Here is a 17,142-nt window from a genome sequence, read left to right on the forward strand (position 1 = left end):
CTGTTTGACCACTCGTCTTATTAAAAAAATTTGGAATTATTATTTATTTATTTTACTTACTTCATTACCCAAAGTACTTTAAGCACAACTTTTCGTTTTTTATATTTGTATAATTTTTTTAATAAGACGAGCGGTCAAACACTACGAGAAAAACTCAAAATCCATCCCTTGTATTATGGGACAAAATTCCTTGTATTATGGGACGGAGGGAGTAATTACTTAGTATTAGTCACTGGGAAATTGCATAAACTGAGTTACATAAAGGCTCTGTTGGATTGATGAGATTGATTTGGAGTTTTGAACTGCTGGACTTAATATCGTTCAATTGAACAACTTCATAGCATTTTTGTAACGTACTCTATCTTTCTTATAACTTAATCTATTTTTACAAGAGAAGAGAGAGTATTGAGAAAATATGGCTTTCATGGCTTCTTGGGAGAAGAGAGATAATAAGATGCTATAGCTTCAAGCGAAAACAGTTTGTGATATAGATCAATCATTCAACTATAAATATTTAGAATTATATAGCTTTGTAGAAAAAAAGAGGGAAATATTATTAACTATACATTAAAAAAATTGAGGATTAATTCCTGCAGGATCTTAAACCTCCTGATTTGCTCTGTAATATTAACATTTTACAAGAATTTTTGGGGCATGGGAAACTACGAAGCAAGCGGCTGTGACCATATACCATCATCGACACTTCATCGCATGGAGCGATTACGCTCAGGATGACGAAGGTAAGTAGGTAACAGTTTTAAAGTAAATGGTCATCGTTTAAAAGATTTTCTAGAATTGGTAGAAAGCCTACGGCAAGAAATAGACTTAATATTTACTTTAGTGTCTATACTGAAGCCCAACCTGAGATTTCTGGGCTAGGGTCTAGCCCAGCACCCCACCTGAGTTGGGAGGCATTGGGCCGCGCCACCAGTATCCAGCCTTCGCCCATTATGGTCTGCTGGTGGATCCACAGAGATAGGCGCAGCAGCAACCGAATGGAGATCCGCTCGTAGACAGATTGTCTTGCCCACCCATGGACAAATCGTCGATAGCAGTGGCACCAGGTGATGGGGCGGCAAGATGAGGTGCCGAAGCCGGTGAAGTCCAAAGTTTGGTCATGGTTTGGAAGAAATCTGTGTTGGTAGTGTCATCCAATATCTGTGGCTCGACCTCAGCAGAGGGAGCAATCGAAGGAGGTCTCAGACGCTCGACGCCCAAGGAGAACAGAGCTACCGTGGTAGAGAGTCCCTGTAGAAGCAAATCAAAAGACAAGGCAGCTTGAGGAATAGCCGTAAAGAGGAACGTCTGCTCGGCATGGCCGACGTTGCGGAGAGCATCAGCAGCCGTTTTCACCTTATGGCAGTACTCGGCGATTGGCAGATCGCCCTAGGTCATGGAGTGGAACTCATGGCTGAGGTAGATGGCGCGGGGTTCCTTGTTCAACTGGAAGATGTTGTCGATGGATACCTTAGGTCTTGAGTTGTCTTGGAGACCCTAGGTCCTGAGCTATCTGGTCTGGTATCACATCGATATCGAGGATGGCGTCGAAGACGGAGCCAAAAAGCCAGCCCTGGACGCACTAGTTGGTCTGTTCCTAGGCCGGGTCATCAGGACGAGTAGGAGCAGTGCCATCGATGTGGGCAAGAAGCCCAAACTTGCCGCACATGGAGGTGAAGAAAGCTTTCCACTTGTTGAAATTAGGGTGCTTGAGCTCCAAGGTGATCGGGATGCGTGTCTTCACTTCGACGGTGGCGCAGGGGTTGACAACGATCGCACCGACGAATTCGCCGGTGTAGCCACCGAAAGAGGGGGAACCGCTGGACATCGTGGTGGAGGCAGTCGATGAGATAATGGAAGATTGTGCCGATCCGTAGACATAACGTGGCACGGGGAGGACACGGCGCTAGGGCACTGCGAGGGTGCGGCGCGAGGATGTGAGGGCGCAGAAGGGACGACGCTAGAGTGCAATGAAGCGCGACCAACGTGGCGGCGCTAGGGCAATAGAAGGGTGGGCATGGCGCGACGGAGTTCACGTCGCGGGAGGCTAGGGTGACGGGGAGAGCCTGGGGGATTTAATATGAGAAAATTCGATCCATAGCATAGGAAAAAAAGCGGTACCAAAAAATAGCACAAGAATTTTTCGCTTTCGATCAAAAGCACAGGCCATCGGTTTTTCTTCGCCCCATAGCACTTCCGTCAGGATTGGAGTTAACAGCGTTAGATTGAAATATAGAAACATTTTGTTAGACTCATTTGCCCTTCGTCTTCCTCGTCGTAATCTCTATCATCTCGTTCTCTTGGTCGTGCCCACGACGACGGTGCCGGAGCCGTCGCCAAACAGCGACGCGGCGACGATCCCCGTCCCCAAGCCACGCCACCGCCGTCCCCGTCCCCAGCCGCGCTTCCACCTTCCCCGTCCCCAGCTGCATCGCCGCCATCCCTGTCCCTAGGTGCGCTGCCGCCTTCCTCGTCCCCAGCCGCCCTGCTGAGCCGAACTGCGCCAGCGCCGCCCACCATCTGCAACGGAGAGGAGGAAGACATAGAGGCGCCGTCGCCAAACAGCGACGTGGCGACGAGGGTGTCGAGGTGTCGACGCGGCGATGAGGGTGATCCCGGCGTAAGATCGAGCAGAACTGCCCAGGCAACTCCACCATGCTCCAGCTCGACAACACGCAGTTCCTCACCTACCTGCCGGAGATCACGACGGAGCAGTTCTTCGTCAGCATCACCGCCTGCCACCTCAACTGCCTCTCCGGCAGCTCATGCGTTGCCTCCACAGCGCTCTCCGATGGCTTGGGCCTCTTCTTCCTCAAGGTGTCCAACTTCGTCAGCGGGTACCAGTCCGCGGCGCTGCTCAGCACATCGTTCATCAAGGTCTACTTCCCTAGGATATCCAACCCGCCCCTCGGCGGCTGCGACTCACCGTCGAGCAGGGCGTCCGGTGTCCGCGGGTGGGTGGTCGCGGTGGTGGTGGGTGGTTCGGCGCCGTGTACCGTGGCGTGTTGGCGAACCGGACGGTGGTGGCGGTGAAGCAGCTGGAGGGGATAGAGCAGGGGGAGAAGTAGTTCAGGATGGAGGTGGCCACCATCAGCAGCACGCACCACCTCAACCTTGTTCGTGGTCCGCCTCATCGGCTTCTGCTCCGAGGGACGCCACCGCCTGCTCGTCTATGACTCCCTCAACGCCTTCCTCTTCGCCAACGCGCCGGGCTGCAAGATGCCGTGGCGGGGAGACGAGGCGGTTGCCCGGCAAGCCGATGGCCGCCGCGCTGCCGTCCACGAGGGAGCGGAAGAGGAGACGTGGTGGGGAACGTGGGGAACGAAGGGCAAATGAGTCCGACAAAAATTTTCTCCACTCCGATCTAACACCGTTACTTCAAAATGCGACGGAAGTGCTACGGGGCGAAGAAAAACCGGCGGCCTATGCTATGGATCGAAAGCGAAAAATTCTTGTGCTATTTTTTGGTACCGATTTCTTTTCTGTGCTATGGATAGAATTTTCTCTTTATATTTATATAGCCAATACAATAAAGATTATAAGAAACTCTTGAATCCTATATACTTATATAGTTCATCCCCACTAAGTGTAGTTAATGCTATTTCTCTCTTTTCTCATTAAACCATATTACCTCAATTATTTCTAGCCATTAGATGATAGATCTATAGTTTAAATTGTCTCTTCTATCTTCTCTCATAACACCATGTAATCTCAAACATTTTTAGGCCTCAAAATTCATAAGTATCAATTTGTTTTAGTTTTAATATTCATATTTCATCTTATTTGTAGATATTATACAACTTAATTTCCCGCAGCAACGCGGTGAGGTATTCATCTAGTAAGAGATATATACGGTTAATGCTATACAAATCTATAACTACTTCTAATTCTCCCGCTTGCTGTGCAGTTGACATTCCAAGCTGCTGACTAAATGGACTTACCCATCACAAATGGTTGATTTATTACCAGCCTTCTTCGTGATGGATAGAAGAACACTGACGGCAAATGGTAGTTTTCTGGTAGTTTTACTTTTGTTACACCTTCCAACTGTAGCAGGGCATCAATTCTACCTATTGGGGAACCTTCTATGAACACATATCATTTAGGGGATTTTCAGTTGGTTAATTTGATTCAGTATGGATTTTAGGTATCTCTGTTGAAGCCTATGGTAGAAACATATAATTGCGTTTTCATAACTGCAGCCCAACCCTGTTTAAATCGATGTTTGAGCTTAATGCCATCGGTATTTCATTATCCAATTTTCAAGATTACATAGAACCGGTAAATATTCATCCCTTTATTATTATTATCTATGTAGGTTCAACATTTTAGGCAATACAAATTTTCTGAACAAGCACTTTTGTTCTTCTGCATACATCTTTTCCCTGAAAATATTTGATACAAAGATGCCCAATGTCAATTTGGAATAAGTAGGTAGAGTACATTTCTGCGTGTGATTCTTAAAGGATTATAGTATTTTCAATAAAAAAAATTATAGTACTTCAACATGTCCAATATACTCCGGGCCTTTTTACATTGATGTTATTTTCAATCATGCCATTACTTGATAAAATTAATAAATACTATATAGCTACATTTAGTTTGTTATTAAATATTGATAATGCATAGAAAATCTTAGCACAATATATTTATTCTATTCAACCGAAATTTGGTCATACTATCAACTTGATAAAAATTTGGTATTATTAAATTTCGGAAATGCTGATTTTGGCAATAACATGAAGAGACCCCTCATTTGATATTCTCCATTCATAACAGTGTCACAAATTCTTCCCCCGGTAGAGGTCCGTCCGACCGTCGGAGAAGATGGGGAGAGGCGACGAGGCGGAGAAGGAAGGCAAGCGCCGCCGCGGCCGCGGCCGCAGCAGCAGGAGATCCCGCGACGCCTCCTCCGACCCCGACTCCGCCTCCTCCCCTTCCCCATCGTCCGCCTCCTCCCCCAGCCGCAGCCCCGACCGCCGCAGCCGCAGCCGCAGCAGCGGCAGCAAGCGGAGGAAGGCCTCCTCCTCGTCACGCCGGCATCGCCACCACCACCACAAGAGCAGCGGCCGGTCCCGCCGTTCGCGCGACGACGACGATGAACGGCGGCGGCGGCGGCGGAGGCGGCGGGACGAGGAGCGCGGGAGGCGCGGCGGCGATGCGTCGGAGTCGTCGGGATCGGGCTCGGAGGAGCCGGATAGGGCGGAGGAGGCGCGGGAGATCGTCCGCGACATCCTCGGTGATTTCCCCGCCGTCGCCGGGGAGCTCCGTCAGGTAGGGTTCGTTCCCTATCGCATTTTTAAATTTCCGACGAGAATTTCCTTTGGAGTATGGGTTAAGTTGTCGAGAGACCCGTACAATTGCATCGCAAGAAAATTCATTGCTTTGCTCGAGGCATACCTCTTCTTCCATGAAGCTGAACTGTGTGAAGTTTCAGTGCTATTTGTCCATCTTAAGCAGTCATAACAGTGAAGATGAACTGGCTGAACTACATGTCTAATAACTACTAGGGCCAACTATGGCCATATTCTCCATTCAGTTATGCCTTGTTAAGTCCAATGAAATTTTCTTTTTTAATATATTGCCTTGTTTAAGTATCTATAGCCATCAAATACATGAATAGGGGGAATGCCATTGTCCTACCCTCCAACCTACTAATTACATGTTTGATTCTCATCGTCTGTTGTCATAGTGGCTTGGTTTGTCCTCAGTTACTTGTTCTAATACGTTGTGATTACTGATTAGCAGATCTACTTAACTCCCTTAATGCTTCTTAGTATCATGCCTAAACTAGTATATCCACACCTATTGTTGATTTTGAACATGCTAACTCATTTGTCTTATCAGTGTATGAATGATATTTGTGGCACTCCCAGAGTTCCAGCTATACTGTTATTTCCTATCCTATGGACCGTTTCTAATTGCCCCATGGAATAGTACATTAATAAGAATTTCTATTAACTTGCAGCTTCTTCAAATGATAGATAATGGTGAAGGCATTGATATTTCTGGAATTTCTGACAAGCCATTGGTGAAGCGCCTAAAGAAACTTTTCAGATCACTTAAACTGAGAGAAAGCTCAAATGGGGCTTACTTGTTGCCACCAAAGAGTGTACCCACCCTTGATGTTGTTGGATCAGCATTAGTAGCTAGCGGTGAACTGGCTGATAATGAAAATAAAAATCCAGCGTCACCAACTAGACAGGAACAACCATCATCCAATTTTGATGTGCAAAATAAAAATGATAGCACTCCTGAAGAGCCAGCGAAAAATGATGCTGATGAACAACCCCCTAAACGGAGGTAAATTACCTGCGTTTTAGAATCTATGCGAGAAAACAAATGGCTCTTTGCTGTAGCTTTTCTTTTCGTCACAATTGAAAATATTATGTGTTTGGAAATATTTGCTATATTTTGCTCCATTGTTCTGCTAGAAAATGTTATTATTTCAGATAGAATTATTTTTTGTTCCACCATTGCTCTGCTATAATGTCTCATTTTTATAATGTTATTGATACTTGATAGTTTAAAGCTAATTATAGTAGACCGCTTGTTAAGAACCAAGTATTGGTATTTACTAAGTTAGTAATTTACTAAGTGGTCTTGTCCCAGCATGCATTCCACTTGATGGTAGTGTTCAAGAGCATTAGTTTCCTTAAGAAATAGCAGTAGCACTAGCATCTTTTGATGCATAGACATTTAAATATCTAGCTGATGCCCTTTTTCCTGGCAGATAATTTATTAGTCTCCTTATTCTTTTCACAATGACAGTAGATGTGTATAGAATATTGATATTTTTACAAATACTAGCCAAATACCCATGCTTTGCTACAGATTAAAACAAATTAATAGTGATTTTTTTGGGACAATTTTGTACCTGTAGATGCTATATTGTAAGCTGAAATATGATAGAATCATATATGTAGAGGGATTATTTATAACATTAAAGTACATGGGCTAGTTGGTAGAGAACATTATGGAGTAGGTGGTAAATAAAAAAAAAATACTATACTTGGTGAGGTGGTAGCAGATTCACTGCCACCATCATTGCCCTCTTTTAAAAAGAATATACAATTGTGATATATTTCACGCAGATAATTTTTACCTGATTTATATATGATTTAATTCATAGGTAATGAGAGAAGGTTGTGTGTTAGTCTTTCTATACCCAATAGGCATTGAACTGTCCATTGTGCATTTTTATTTGCTCCTTGTGTTAACACTTAACACCAGAATGACATATCATGCCCATATATTTTAGGTGGTAATGTTTAAGGCATTGGCAATATCACTGTTATCAAGTCAATAGTCATTACTGATGCCACATGGTTAGTACCAAAGGGTTTTGACAGTTTTTCTACTTCTGGTGGATATGCCAGTGTTCTTTATGGCTATTATTGTCTGTTCCATATGATGATTATGCAAATGCATGTTAATTTATTTGCTCCTTGTGTTAACACTTAACACCAGAATGACATATCATGCCCATATATTTTAGGTGGTAATGTTTAAGGCATTGGCAATATCACTGTTATCAAGTCAATAGTCATTACTGATGCCACATTGTTAGTACCAAAGGGTTCTGACAGTTTTTCTACTTCTGGGGATATGCCAGTGTTCTTTATGGTTATTATTGTCTGTTCCATATGATGATTATGCAAATGCATGAGTTACGTGTTAGCCTTATTAACCATGCTGGTGTCCCAGTATTCTCTTTCATGCTGCTTCTTAGTTACTAGTATCATTTTTATCCTTTGCACGGATATGTTGCTTTTATGGAATTCCTTGTCCAGTCGATATATATTTAGTCGGTCTTCAATGCGGCTGAATGTTCTTAGTAAATTCCTATTTGTCATTCAAATGTCATCCAACACAAAAAGATGCTTATCTATTAACTCAATTTATTGTCTAACACAAGGTTGTGCCCTCTCCAGGGTAATTGGTCCTGCTATGCCATCACGCGAGTTACTAGCTGCAGCTGCTGAAATGACAGAGGCTCTTAGATCCCGGTACAGTTTTGTGTTTATCTCTTCCTTATTTTGCCATTTTGTCAAGAACTGACAGTGCATGGACACTGGCAGCTATGTGATGCCAAAAGTAACTCAGTTGATATGCGAGAAAATTGTTAATATAGTTATTCATTGTTTATTCTCCTAATATTAACTGATTGCATTTTCTTTCTCCAGGGATGCTGAAGTTGAAGCTGATGATGGTTTTCTCATAGGCCCCCCACCGCCTGCCATGGTCGCTGAAGCAGCATCTGCAAATGAAGCCGAGCGATTTGAAGAGGTACATTTTCAGTGACAACACTATGTTTTGAACCTTCACCCTTAGTTTTGGAACATTTCTACAGATTCAAAATTTAATATACTACTTTAGATTATCTTGTGTGGTCTTGTTTGCTTCCTGCTTCATGTAGCTGACCAAATATGTTTTGCAGTTGTCTGGACCAATAAGTGGGTTCGTTCTTATAGGCTTTTAAGTTAGTAGCACATGATATACTATTATTATAGTGTGGCAGTGGTTTGTGTTGGCCCTTCAATCAGTGATATAGTCACCATTAATAGAAATTGCTAGACCAATCTTGAACGATTTCCTGCCGGGTTGCACCAGCTTATTGGTAATACCTGCCCTTAACCATTAGAAACAAAAATTGCCATGAGAACCGCACTCAAGCTGGTTGTGGTTGCTCATTGTTGCCTACTTGCCTGGTATATGGCAACACATCCAGGGAAGAGCTAGCCATATTTTATGGAGCCATTTTGAGTTTATGCTTCCTTTTTTCAAGGTTTGAAGTGCGAGACATATCATATGAGCAGCAATAAGCTTCAGTTGAAATCAGAATCAAATGCAGAGTTATCGAGTCTTAAATCAAAACTGGCACCAGCCCGGTTTTGGTTTACTGGCCAGTAACCTGCGGGGTTTCCAAAAACTGGTCCTCAGTCCTTACCATCTCTATGCCAGAGCTTTTGTTTATTAATATTCAATCAGTAATGATCACATAATCTACTTAAATGGTGAATTATTTATACTTCATTCTGGTGATAATCATGCAACAAATTATGCTCTACTCACATGGCACTATATGGTGTTTGCTACTTGAAACATCTTTGATTGAACTGCTTACGAGATTTTTTCCAGTGTTTATGAAACTGTAATAAACATGCACATGAACGTACATACAGTGTTTGTTAATGTAAATTCTAACTTTCTTGTTAGGCTATATTCTGTATGCCCATTTTCGTTGTATAATACTCATTTGTCTTTTGGATAATTGTAATTGATGTTCCATTAGGTCGGTCAGACTCCAAGCCAAAAGTACTTGTTTTTGCTTGAAAGTCGCAATGCAACTAACTGCTTTTCATTTTCTGTGCTACATTCAACTATTTATTGTATTTTTTTGAATTGGTTGTAGGTTACTCGAATATTGGCGGCGGATGAGAACTCGCCATATGATGTTGTGGGCATCAATTGGAAGATGTCATCTGATAACATCAAGAAAAGGTAGTAATTTGTATGCATTTGCTTTTCTTGTTGGCAGTTGTGTGATTTGCGAATGACATGCATACATATACAGTATACACTGCGAAGAAATGCACATATTTCATAGGCCTACAAAGTAGTCACTGAAAATATGGTACAGGTCACAAGCACAAATTTAAAGTACATATATCCACACAATTGCATAGTGCAGTGACGTTTTTTATGTCTGTAGCAAGATGCAAATGTTGCACATTATGCTTTCAAAAAAATGATGTCAAGGCTTCAAGAATATTTTTGTTTTAGTCATTTCTGGTGAATGTAACACCTATCATATCAATATTTTCTACTTGTAGCATTAGTTCTTTTGAAGATGATTTAATACATTAGATTGGGCACAAAGTCCCTGTATGCGGCCTTGTAAAATTTGTTTCAGAACAGTGGTCATGAAATGGGCCCAACATTCAGAAAGAACGGAAAACTTATATGGAGATTCAATTTCTAGCAGTCTTACTACTTAGGTCTAATTTCTGCTGGCATACAGCCCTGGGCTACAAAGTTTTCATCGTCCTCAGTCGGGCCTCAATCCTATGCGCTGGCATGTTTTTGACTGTAAATTGTTATATATTTCTTAATTTCAGAGATAAGTTTCACAAAGGTCATCCCTTCTATGTAACGATGGGGTTGTATCTCTTTTCATTAAGAAATGAATCCATATGTGTCTTTTATCTCTCCATCTTATCCCTTCCCCTAGTGGTGTGCGGTGTGCTTGTCTCCATGCGCGCTGTCATGCCACTTGGGTAGGGTCTCCTTGACTATGCCTGACTGCATGAGGGCCCTAACCTCTAACCTGCCCAGAACAAATTTACACATGCAGTTATACCATGCACTCATAATGACCTTTTTGTGAATAAAACTTTAAGATTCTCACTAAAGAACCTGATAGTAGATGCAGTTTCATGTGAAATAGCACCATTCCATTGACCTCACCTGAAATTTGCAGTAGTGTTTCTTACACATGAAGTAAATCAACATTGAGCCTAAGGCTTCTTCTGATGTTTGTGGTGATATATTGTTTTATTAGCATTTTTCTAATTATTGTATCTTGAGGTATTCACGTAATATTTGTTTGCTGGCTGTAGCTCATGTATCGAGGGAACAGCAAAATTTATAGTAGCATTTATTACAAACAATAACTTGCAGCATAGAAATATTTTATAAAGGCTATTGCATACTTTTATTTTGTAATTCATGTGTAATATATATTTCATCATGCTGCATTCTGTTGTTCTGATAATTTCTTTAATTGTTCTTGCTGACCTCTTATCCTGCATGGCAGGTACTGGAAGTTATCTCTTCTAGTGCATCCTGACAAATGTCCTCATCCTTCAGCTCAGGAGGCATTTGTGAAATTGAATAATGCTTTCAAAGACTTACAGGACCCTGAAAAGGTACTTAATTTTTATATCATACCCTTCAGCTTTATCATCCTGTGAAGATCTCATTTGTGAAGTTGTACAAAATACTCCACTCTTATATGGAGGAGCAATTGTAAAGTAGATGTTTCAACTACTAGGGTATATGATATCTGTTAAATGAATTTCTGCATGCAAGTTGTGGAATTGTCCTTAGATAGTTTTGGAGTAAATAGTGCCAAGAGATGACTGGGTGGTAACTGGTAATGACCTCTGATATGAGTAGAGACTAGAGATGAGAATTAACTTGTTTACTGTTTCTTTGCTTGAAATTTAATGCATGCAGAAAATATCGTACCGTGTCCTGATTCTGAACCATACAAAATATTAACTTGCTTATTACTAGAGACTAGAGATGAGAATTGCAATCCATGCATGTATTGTGTCCTGATTCTAAACTACAGAAAATTTTCTATGAAGAAAATGCTGATTGCTTCGATGTTTATGCTTAACTTGCAAATATTGGCTATTTTTGTTACAGCCTTATATGCTCATTTTGAATTTGTAGTATGAACTTGTTACCATGATACTATTTTCTTGGATTTCTTTTGAGTTACTGCATCTCTATATGTGACTTGGTGTAAATGACATGTGGACCTGGACTCACTTGGTCATTGAGATAATGAGGGACTGCATAGATATTCAGTGGTGTATATGGAATTAATCCTTGTCTTTGGCATGCCAATGATCCAACATTACTAGATACAGCTGCTAGGGAAATTTAAGATTGGTTTAACATAAATTGCTGATTTATCCAAAATTTTAGATTGTAGATAGTATTACCTTCATAACAAACAAGCAATGCTCTCCAGCATGTGTGAAGTTCATTACGTCTAGAACTTATTACATACCTATTGCCTTTTGTTCTATAGAAACCAAGTTCTTGTTTATATACCAGTTGGTACTTTTACTGTTTTTATTTTTTGAGAAGTTATTACACTAGTTCACCATGTCAGGAAATTTCTTTACACTGATGTTTTCTCTGTATTATTCCCTTTGTTCCAGAGAGGTGTGATAGATGAGAAGATAAAAAAGAAAGAGGAGATGGAACAATTTGAGGTAAACTTATTTGCATCATATATTGATGTACATAGAGCACCTTTTCTTCTTGAACTAAGATTTCAGATACTGCTGTCAGCTGCATGAAAAATAGTTGTTACCTTTCCTTTTTTTTCCTCTGTAGGTCGAGCTTAAAGCAATGCGTGAGGCCGCAGAATGGAGGCGGCTACAAGGTAAGTTTGTGTAGCGTCTAGTTATCAACAAAAACACCAAAAGCCATAAACACAGAAAAAATACATGTATTTTTAGGCTTTTAGCAAGAAGATTAACTATTCCATTTTCTTTATGGGGCATACATTATTGGGCGTGAAGAACCAAATGTACTGCTCCAAATATGAATCCCTATAATGGGCCATTGACAACACTTATGTCTAATTTTTAATTATAGGATATAATTGATTATAGCTTTGTTGTAAGGTTTAGATTATAGGGCTGAGAAAATTCTAGATATCCTTCTAACTGTTCATTCCTCTGTGATAATCTTGTGAACTTCACTGATGTTGGACTGTTGGTCTTCCGTGGTTTGATTTGATACATGCAGTTATTGAGGGCCTATACACTTTCATAACCCGTAATTTTTTGTGAGGTCCTAGCCGTCTGGTCATCATCTTCTGTTTGTTGAGCATTTGAGTATTTGATTTTTGCAATTTAAAGAGTTGAATATTGTTGTAGACTGGGTTATAGGGTAAGGGTCCAAAGACTGGGTTATACTAAGCTAGGGTAAGGGTCTGAAGACTGGGTTATAGGGCACTTGTACTCTAATAACGCCAGCAAAGCTTCTCCCTGTTATGCAAAAGAGGGCCCAGTTCTTTTCTTCAACTTCCTTGTTTTCTGTTAGCACGCTTTTCAACCTGTTAAGCAAAAAGTTTCTATATAGAAGTTGTTTAAAAATATATTTTTTTCTATTTTTCAAGTTTATAATAATTAATACTTAATTAATCATGTGCTAATGAGCTTTCTCGTTCCGCGTGAGCAAAAAGTCTCTCCAAACGGAGAGAACAAACGCAGGCTTAGCCTCAGGCTTAGAGCTAAAGTCTCTCCAAATGAATTTTGGGATTCATTACTTGATTGATAATATAGTACAAGGGGTGCCTTCATATATAGGGAGGAATGACTTGACATCCAGTCTCAAATATTATAGAAACTAAATCTAATAATTTACTAACAAACTTCATCTCCTTCATAACAATTCTGGTCCGAGCAAGTTCTTGATAAGAACTGAAGATGGAAGCATAGTTAGAAGAACTATCATGATGGCATATTTGTTGTTATTTTGTTTACAGGTGTATCTCTTGAGGGTGATGATGAACTTCTGGCAGTTCCAAAACAGGCACAGGCACAGGCACCTAAAAGAGATGAATGGATGACCACATTGCCTCCTGAAAGAAAAGTAATTGAGTAAAATATACTCATTTTACTGTTTTATCTCCTTCTGAAAGGAAAAAAAAAAGAAAGTGGTTATTTTATTTTGTTCTCTTACATGTATGTTTAACTCTCCTTTTCAGCCTGGAGTACCAATGCATTCGACTACGTCATTTAGTATGAATGGTAAAGAAGGACGTGGTGATACAAGTGTCTGGACAGATACTCCTCTTGAAAGAGCTCAAAAAGCACAACAGAAGTAAGAGTTTTGACACTAGCTTTCACATCATGATATCACACCTTTATCAATCAATATTTTGCATACCTGCTAGTTTAGCAAATATTGGTGTCGCCTTGTAGAGGGCATTAATTGGCATCCTGTGCATGTTACTGAGATGGAGAGAACATAGTGTCAACTGTCAACACTTCCTAGGGGTTAGAAACTTTTTTGGCCAAAAATTGCTACCTAGGCTATTTAAGGAAAAGGCGAAGGCGGATTGAGATCCTGATATCAAGTGGCTCATCTGTTTAAGGACAGGGAGGGTACTTTAAAAGATTGAACAAAGTGTATTTAACCCTTGAACTGTTCAGATACATCCACTTTACCCCCTAAACTAGAAAACTGTCTATGGGTCCACATTACAAGACTCTTTCTTATCTTCTTTCCTTTCCTCTCTCACTATTCTCTGTCATTTGTTTTCCTCTGCCCAAATAGTCCTGTTCCGTGCTGGCTCAGTCTACTGGTGCTGGCAGTGGCAGTTTCTCGAAGCCTCCCCTTATCATGTGGTTAGCTGTGGCTGCCTGTGGGTCCCCTTTGGCTGGCCATGGTAATCATGGTCTTCCCTACTCTGCACGATGATTTCTCCAGCTGCACATTGTTCATGGGAGGAGAGATGGGTGACCGGGCTTTTCTGAGGTAGGGGGATTAGCAGTGTTTAGTGCCTTCAATTCGGATCAGGTGATATTGGAGGTTTGCATAGCAGGTGGGGTTGGGGGTAAGGAATGAAGAAGCTTTATCAGTTGAATTAATTCCTCATTTAAATAATGATTTATCTTATCTTTTTTTCGCTGAGTCATGCCAAATCATAGGCTACACCACTTCTGATAGTAGCTAAACTACCTCGAATGGTCATCTGCTACATAAGGTGATGGAATTCATTTATTATGGTATGAAGTGGACAATTTCACTCGTGCTAGTGGCCAAGGCTAGTCTTTAGCCCTTATATTCTATTTGGTGCGGCCATTAGCTTTTCAAATGATGTTTCCTTCAACCTTGAAATCTTGAATGCAGCATTTGGTAAAAAGCATCTTTTTTGAGGTGATTTTTTCTTAAATAGGTACAGTTGAACTTAGGAAGAAGTGAAAACAGGAGAGTCTGTCTTTCTAATGATAATTTTGTTTTTGCTGTTCAGTACGACGCCCTTTATGCACTATGAATGCAATGATCCACATGGAATAATATTATCGTGCTTGTCACAGCTACTTAGAAGCCTACAACAAAGCAAAGGCAATTGCAGATGCAGATGAAGAAAAGATTAAAACCTCAGACGCTTCATTGGTGGATACATACAATTCCTCCAAGCGATCAGTATCTCTCGTGCAAAAGCATCGAGAAAGCAAAAAGGAGAAAAAGAAGCAGAAGCAGCGGGATAAAGAAGAATGGGAAGGAAACCACCCATGGAAGCCTTGGGACCGTGAGAAGGACCTGACTGCTGGGCGGCAAAATGTCAATTTGGATCCTGAGAACATGGCACAAGGATTGTCGTCCCGATTTTCGTCCGGAGCTGTTCAGAGGAACTTCCTCTGAGCCATTTTGAGATGATCGGCTAATCACAGATGAAGCATCACGATGTTAGTCACCAGTATACGCTGGTATGTATTTGCTGTAAGATTGCATAGGATGCTAAGTTAGTAATGATGTTAAGACGAGCCATGCTTTAAGTGTAACGTATGTTAGATGGGTTGGGTTCGTATGTCCATTTCCCGGAAATGAATTATTGCATTATCTCCTGCTACCTATCTCTAATGAACGACTGTGCATACCGGTTGTTCTGAACTGTATACGAACTTTTCCAGACGGTTAATAATACAATGTTACGGCTGATCATTCTACAAAATTGAGTCTAAACAATTGTAGTACATGTCCAAGTGTAACACATGTTATGGCGCTCAACTATATATTTCCTGTCTTAGATAGAAGATGCACACGCGAGCACACCTTTACGCATGCGCATTACATTCACGTGTCTGAGTGCACCACTTTATCACACGCTCCAACGGAGACTAGCGGTAAATTCTTTTCTTTTTTCCAAATTTCTGTTGCAAATTCATATTGAAGTCGAACCCACATGTCTCTTGGAAGTGCATAGTGATACATTCACGTTGTTTACGTGGGAGCACACAATAGTCACGTGCTGGTTGACTGTGTAATAATAAAATTCCTAACAAACTAATATATGTACTATATGGGATTACAACTTGTTTAATTAGAGATTATGCTAGAGTAAACAATATGGTTAGCAGAACAAGAAGGGAAAGGAAAAGGTGGTAAGTATATGAAGTTGCTCAACACGGCCTTTGGTAGCCACACGAGCGGTGGCCGACCATGGGGCTTCTTGCTGCAACATATTCTCACTATGGTTGTGTTTAGTTCAGCGCAAAGTTTAGATTTTAGTTGAAATTAAAGATGATGTGACTGAAAAGTTGTGTGTGTATGACAGGTTGATGTGATGGAAAAAGACTGAAGTTTGGATCCAAACTTAGGATCTAAACACAGCCTATGAGCATGCGATTCATGGTGACAGTGTTAGCCTAGACAGCACGGCAGCTCACCGGAAACAAAGGACATTCTCAGTGACACCAACAGCCTCATGGTCCGTGCTGTAGTAGGTTCATTTGCCTCCTATGCTTGGCGGCAATGGTGGTAGGGCTGTCCTTATGTTGCCATGCCATCGGTGCTTTAGGGTCTGTTTGGAGAGTCTTAGATTTTAAGAAGCAGTTGTTTGGTAGCCAGCTTCTGAGAATCTGAAAAAGCTCTGAAACCCAGCTTCTCCAACTTTTGGCTTCTTAGTTCATTTTTCAGAATCTATAACTACAGATTCTCAGAAGCTGTGGACTGTTTGGGACAGCTTCAAGCAGAAGCAGCTTTTGGGAAAAGCTGCAGCTGGGACAAGCTCCCCCAAACAGAGCCTTAGGCACCATTGTCCGCCATTTCGATGGTAACGGTGGCACGACCACCATATTGTTACAGTTCATTGCTAAGAGGATGTGGGATGGATGTACTTTATGAAATGTACTACGACCTCCGTCCCAAAATATAAGTATTTTTAGACTTTGACACAGTCTTCGAGATGTTCCTTTAACTAATAATATATATGTAAAAGTAAAATGTTTTTTTAAAAAAGTTACATAGTATGATAGCCTTCATTGATCTTGTTTATTTGTTTGTTATAAACAGTCAAAGTTAAAAATATTTGACTTTGCACTATGCTAAAAATACTTATATTTTAGGACGGAGTGATTATATTTTTCTATTACTTATATGCATGTTTGTTGAATTAAATGTTTATTGTTCATCCACTTATCTTGAAAATAAAAAGGAAACACATTTTTGAAAAATATGATTTGTTCATTAACGTCTGCTAAACATGAATTTATTAAAAAACCAAAGACATCATATGTATTTCTTAACCATGCAACAATTGTGAAAAAAGAAGACCATGAACACGATCAAATTAATTTTTTTTTGAAACGAAAACCTCAGAGAGGA

The 17,142-nt window shown here is 40.9% G+C and overlaps 1 protein-coding gene across 1 annotated transcript; it reads left to right on the forward strand.

The window, feature by feature from the left end:
• Window positions 1–4,780: 4,780 nt before the first annotated feature.
• LOC127784666 (uncharacterized) lies at window positions 4,781–15,490 on the forward strand. Its single transcript, XM_052312007.1, has 11 exons — window positions 4,781–5,271; window positions 5,966–6,300; window positions 7,932–8,006; window positions 8,184–8,286; window positions 9,413–9,501; window positions 10,817–10,928; window positions 11,958–12,011; window positions 12,136–12,184; window positions 13,295–13,401; window positions 13,517–13,632; window positions 14,853–15,490. Exons 1-11 carry the CDS (start codon window positions 4,825–4,827, stop codon window positions 15,178–15,180), a joined length of 1,815 nt encoding a protein of 604 aa, XP_052167967.1. The 5' UTR covers window positions 4,781–4,824; the 3' UTR covers window positions 15,181–15,490.
• The last annotated feature ends 1,652 nt before the right edge of the window (window positions 15,491–17,142 follow it).

This window comes from Oryza glaberrima, chromosome 1, assembly GCF_000147395.1.
Source record: "Oryza glaberrima chromosome 1, OglaRS2, whole genome shotgun sequence".
Lineage (NCBI taxonomy): Eukaryota > Viridiplantae > Streptophyta > Magnoliopsida > Poales > Poaceae > Oryza > Oryza glaberrima.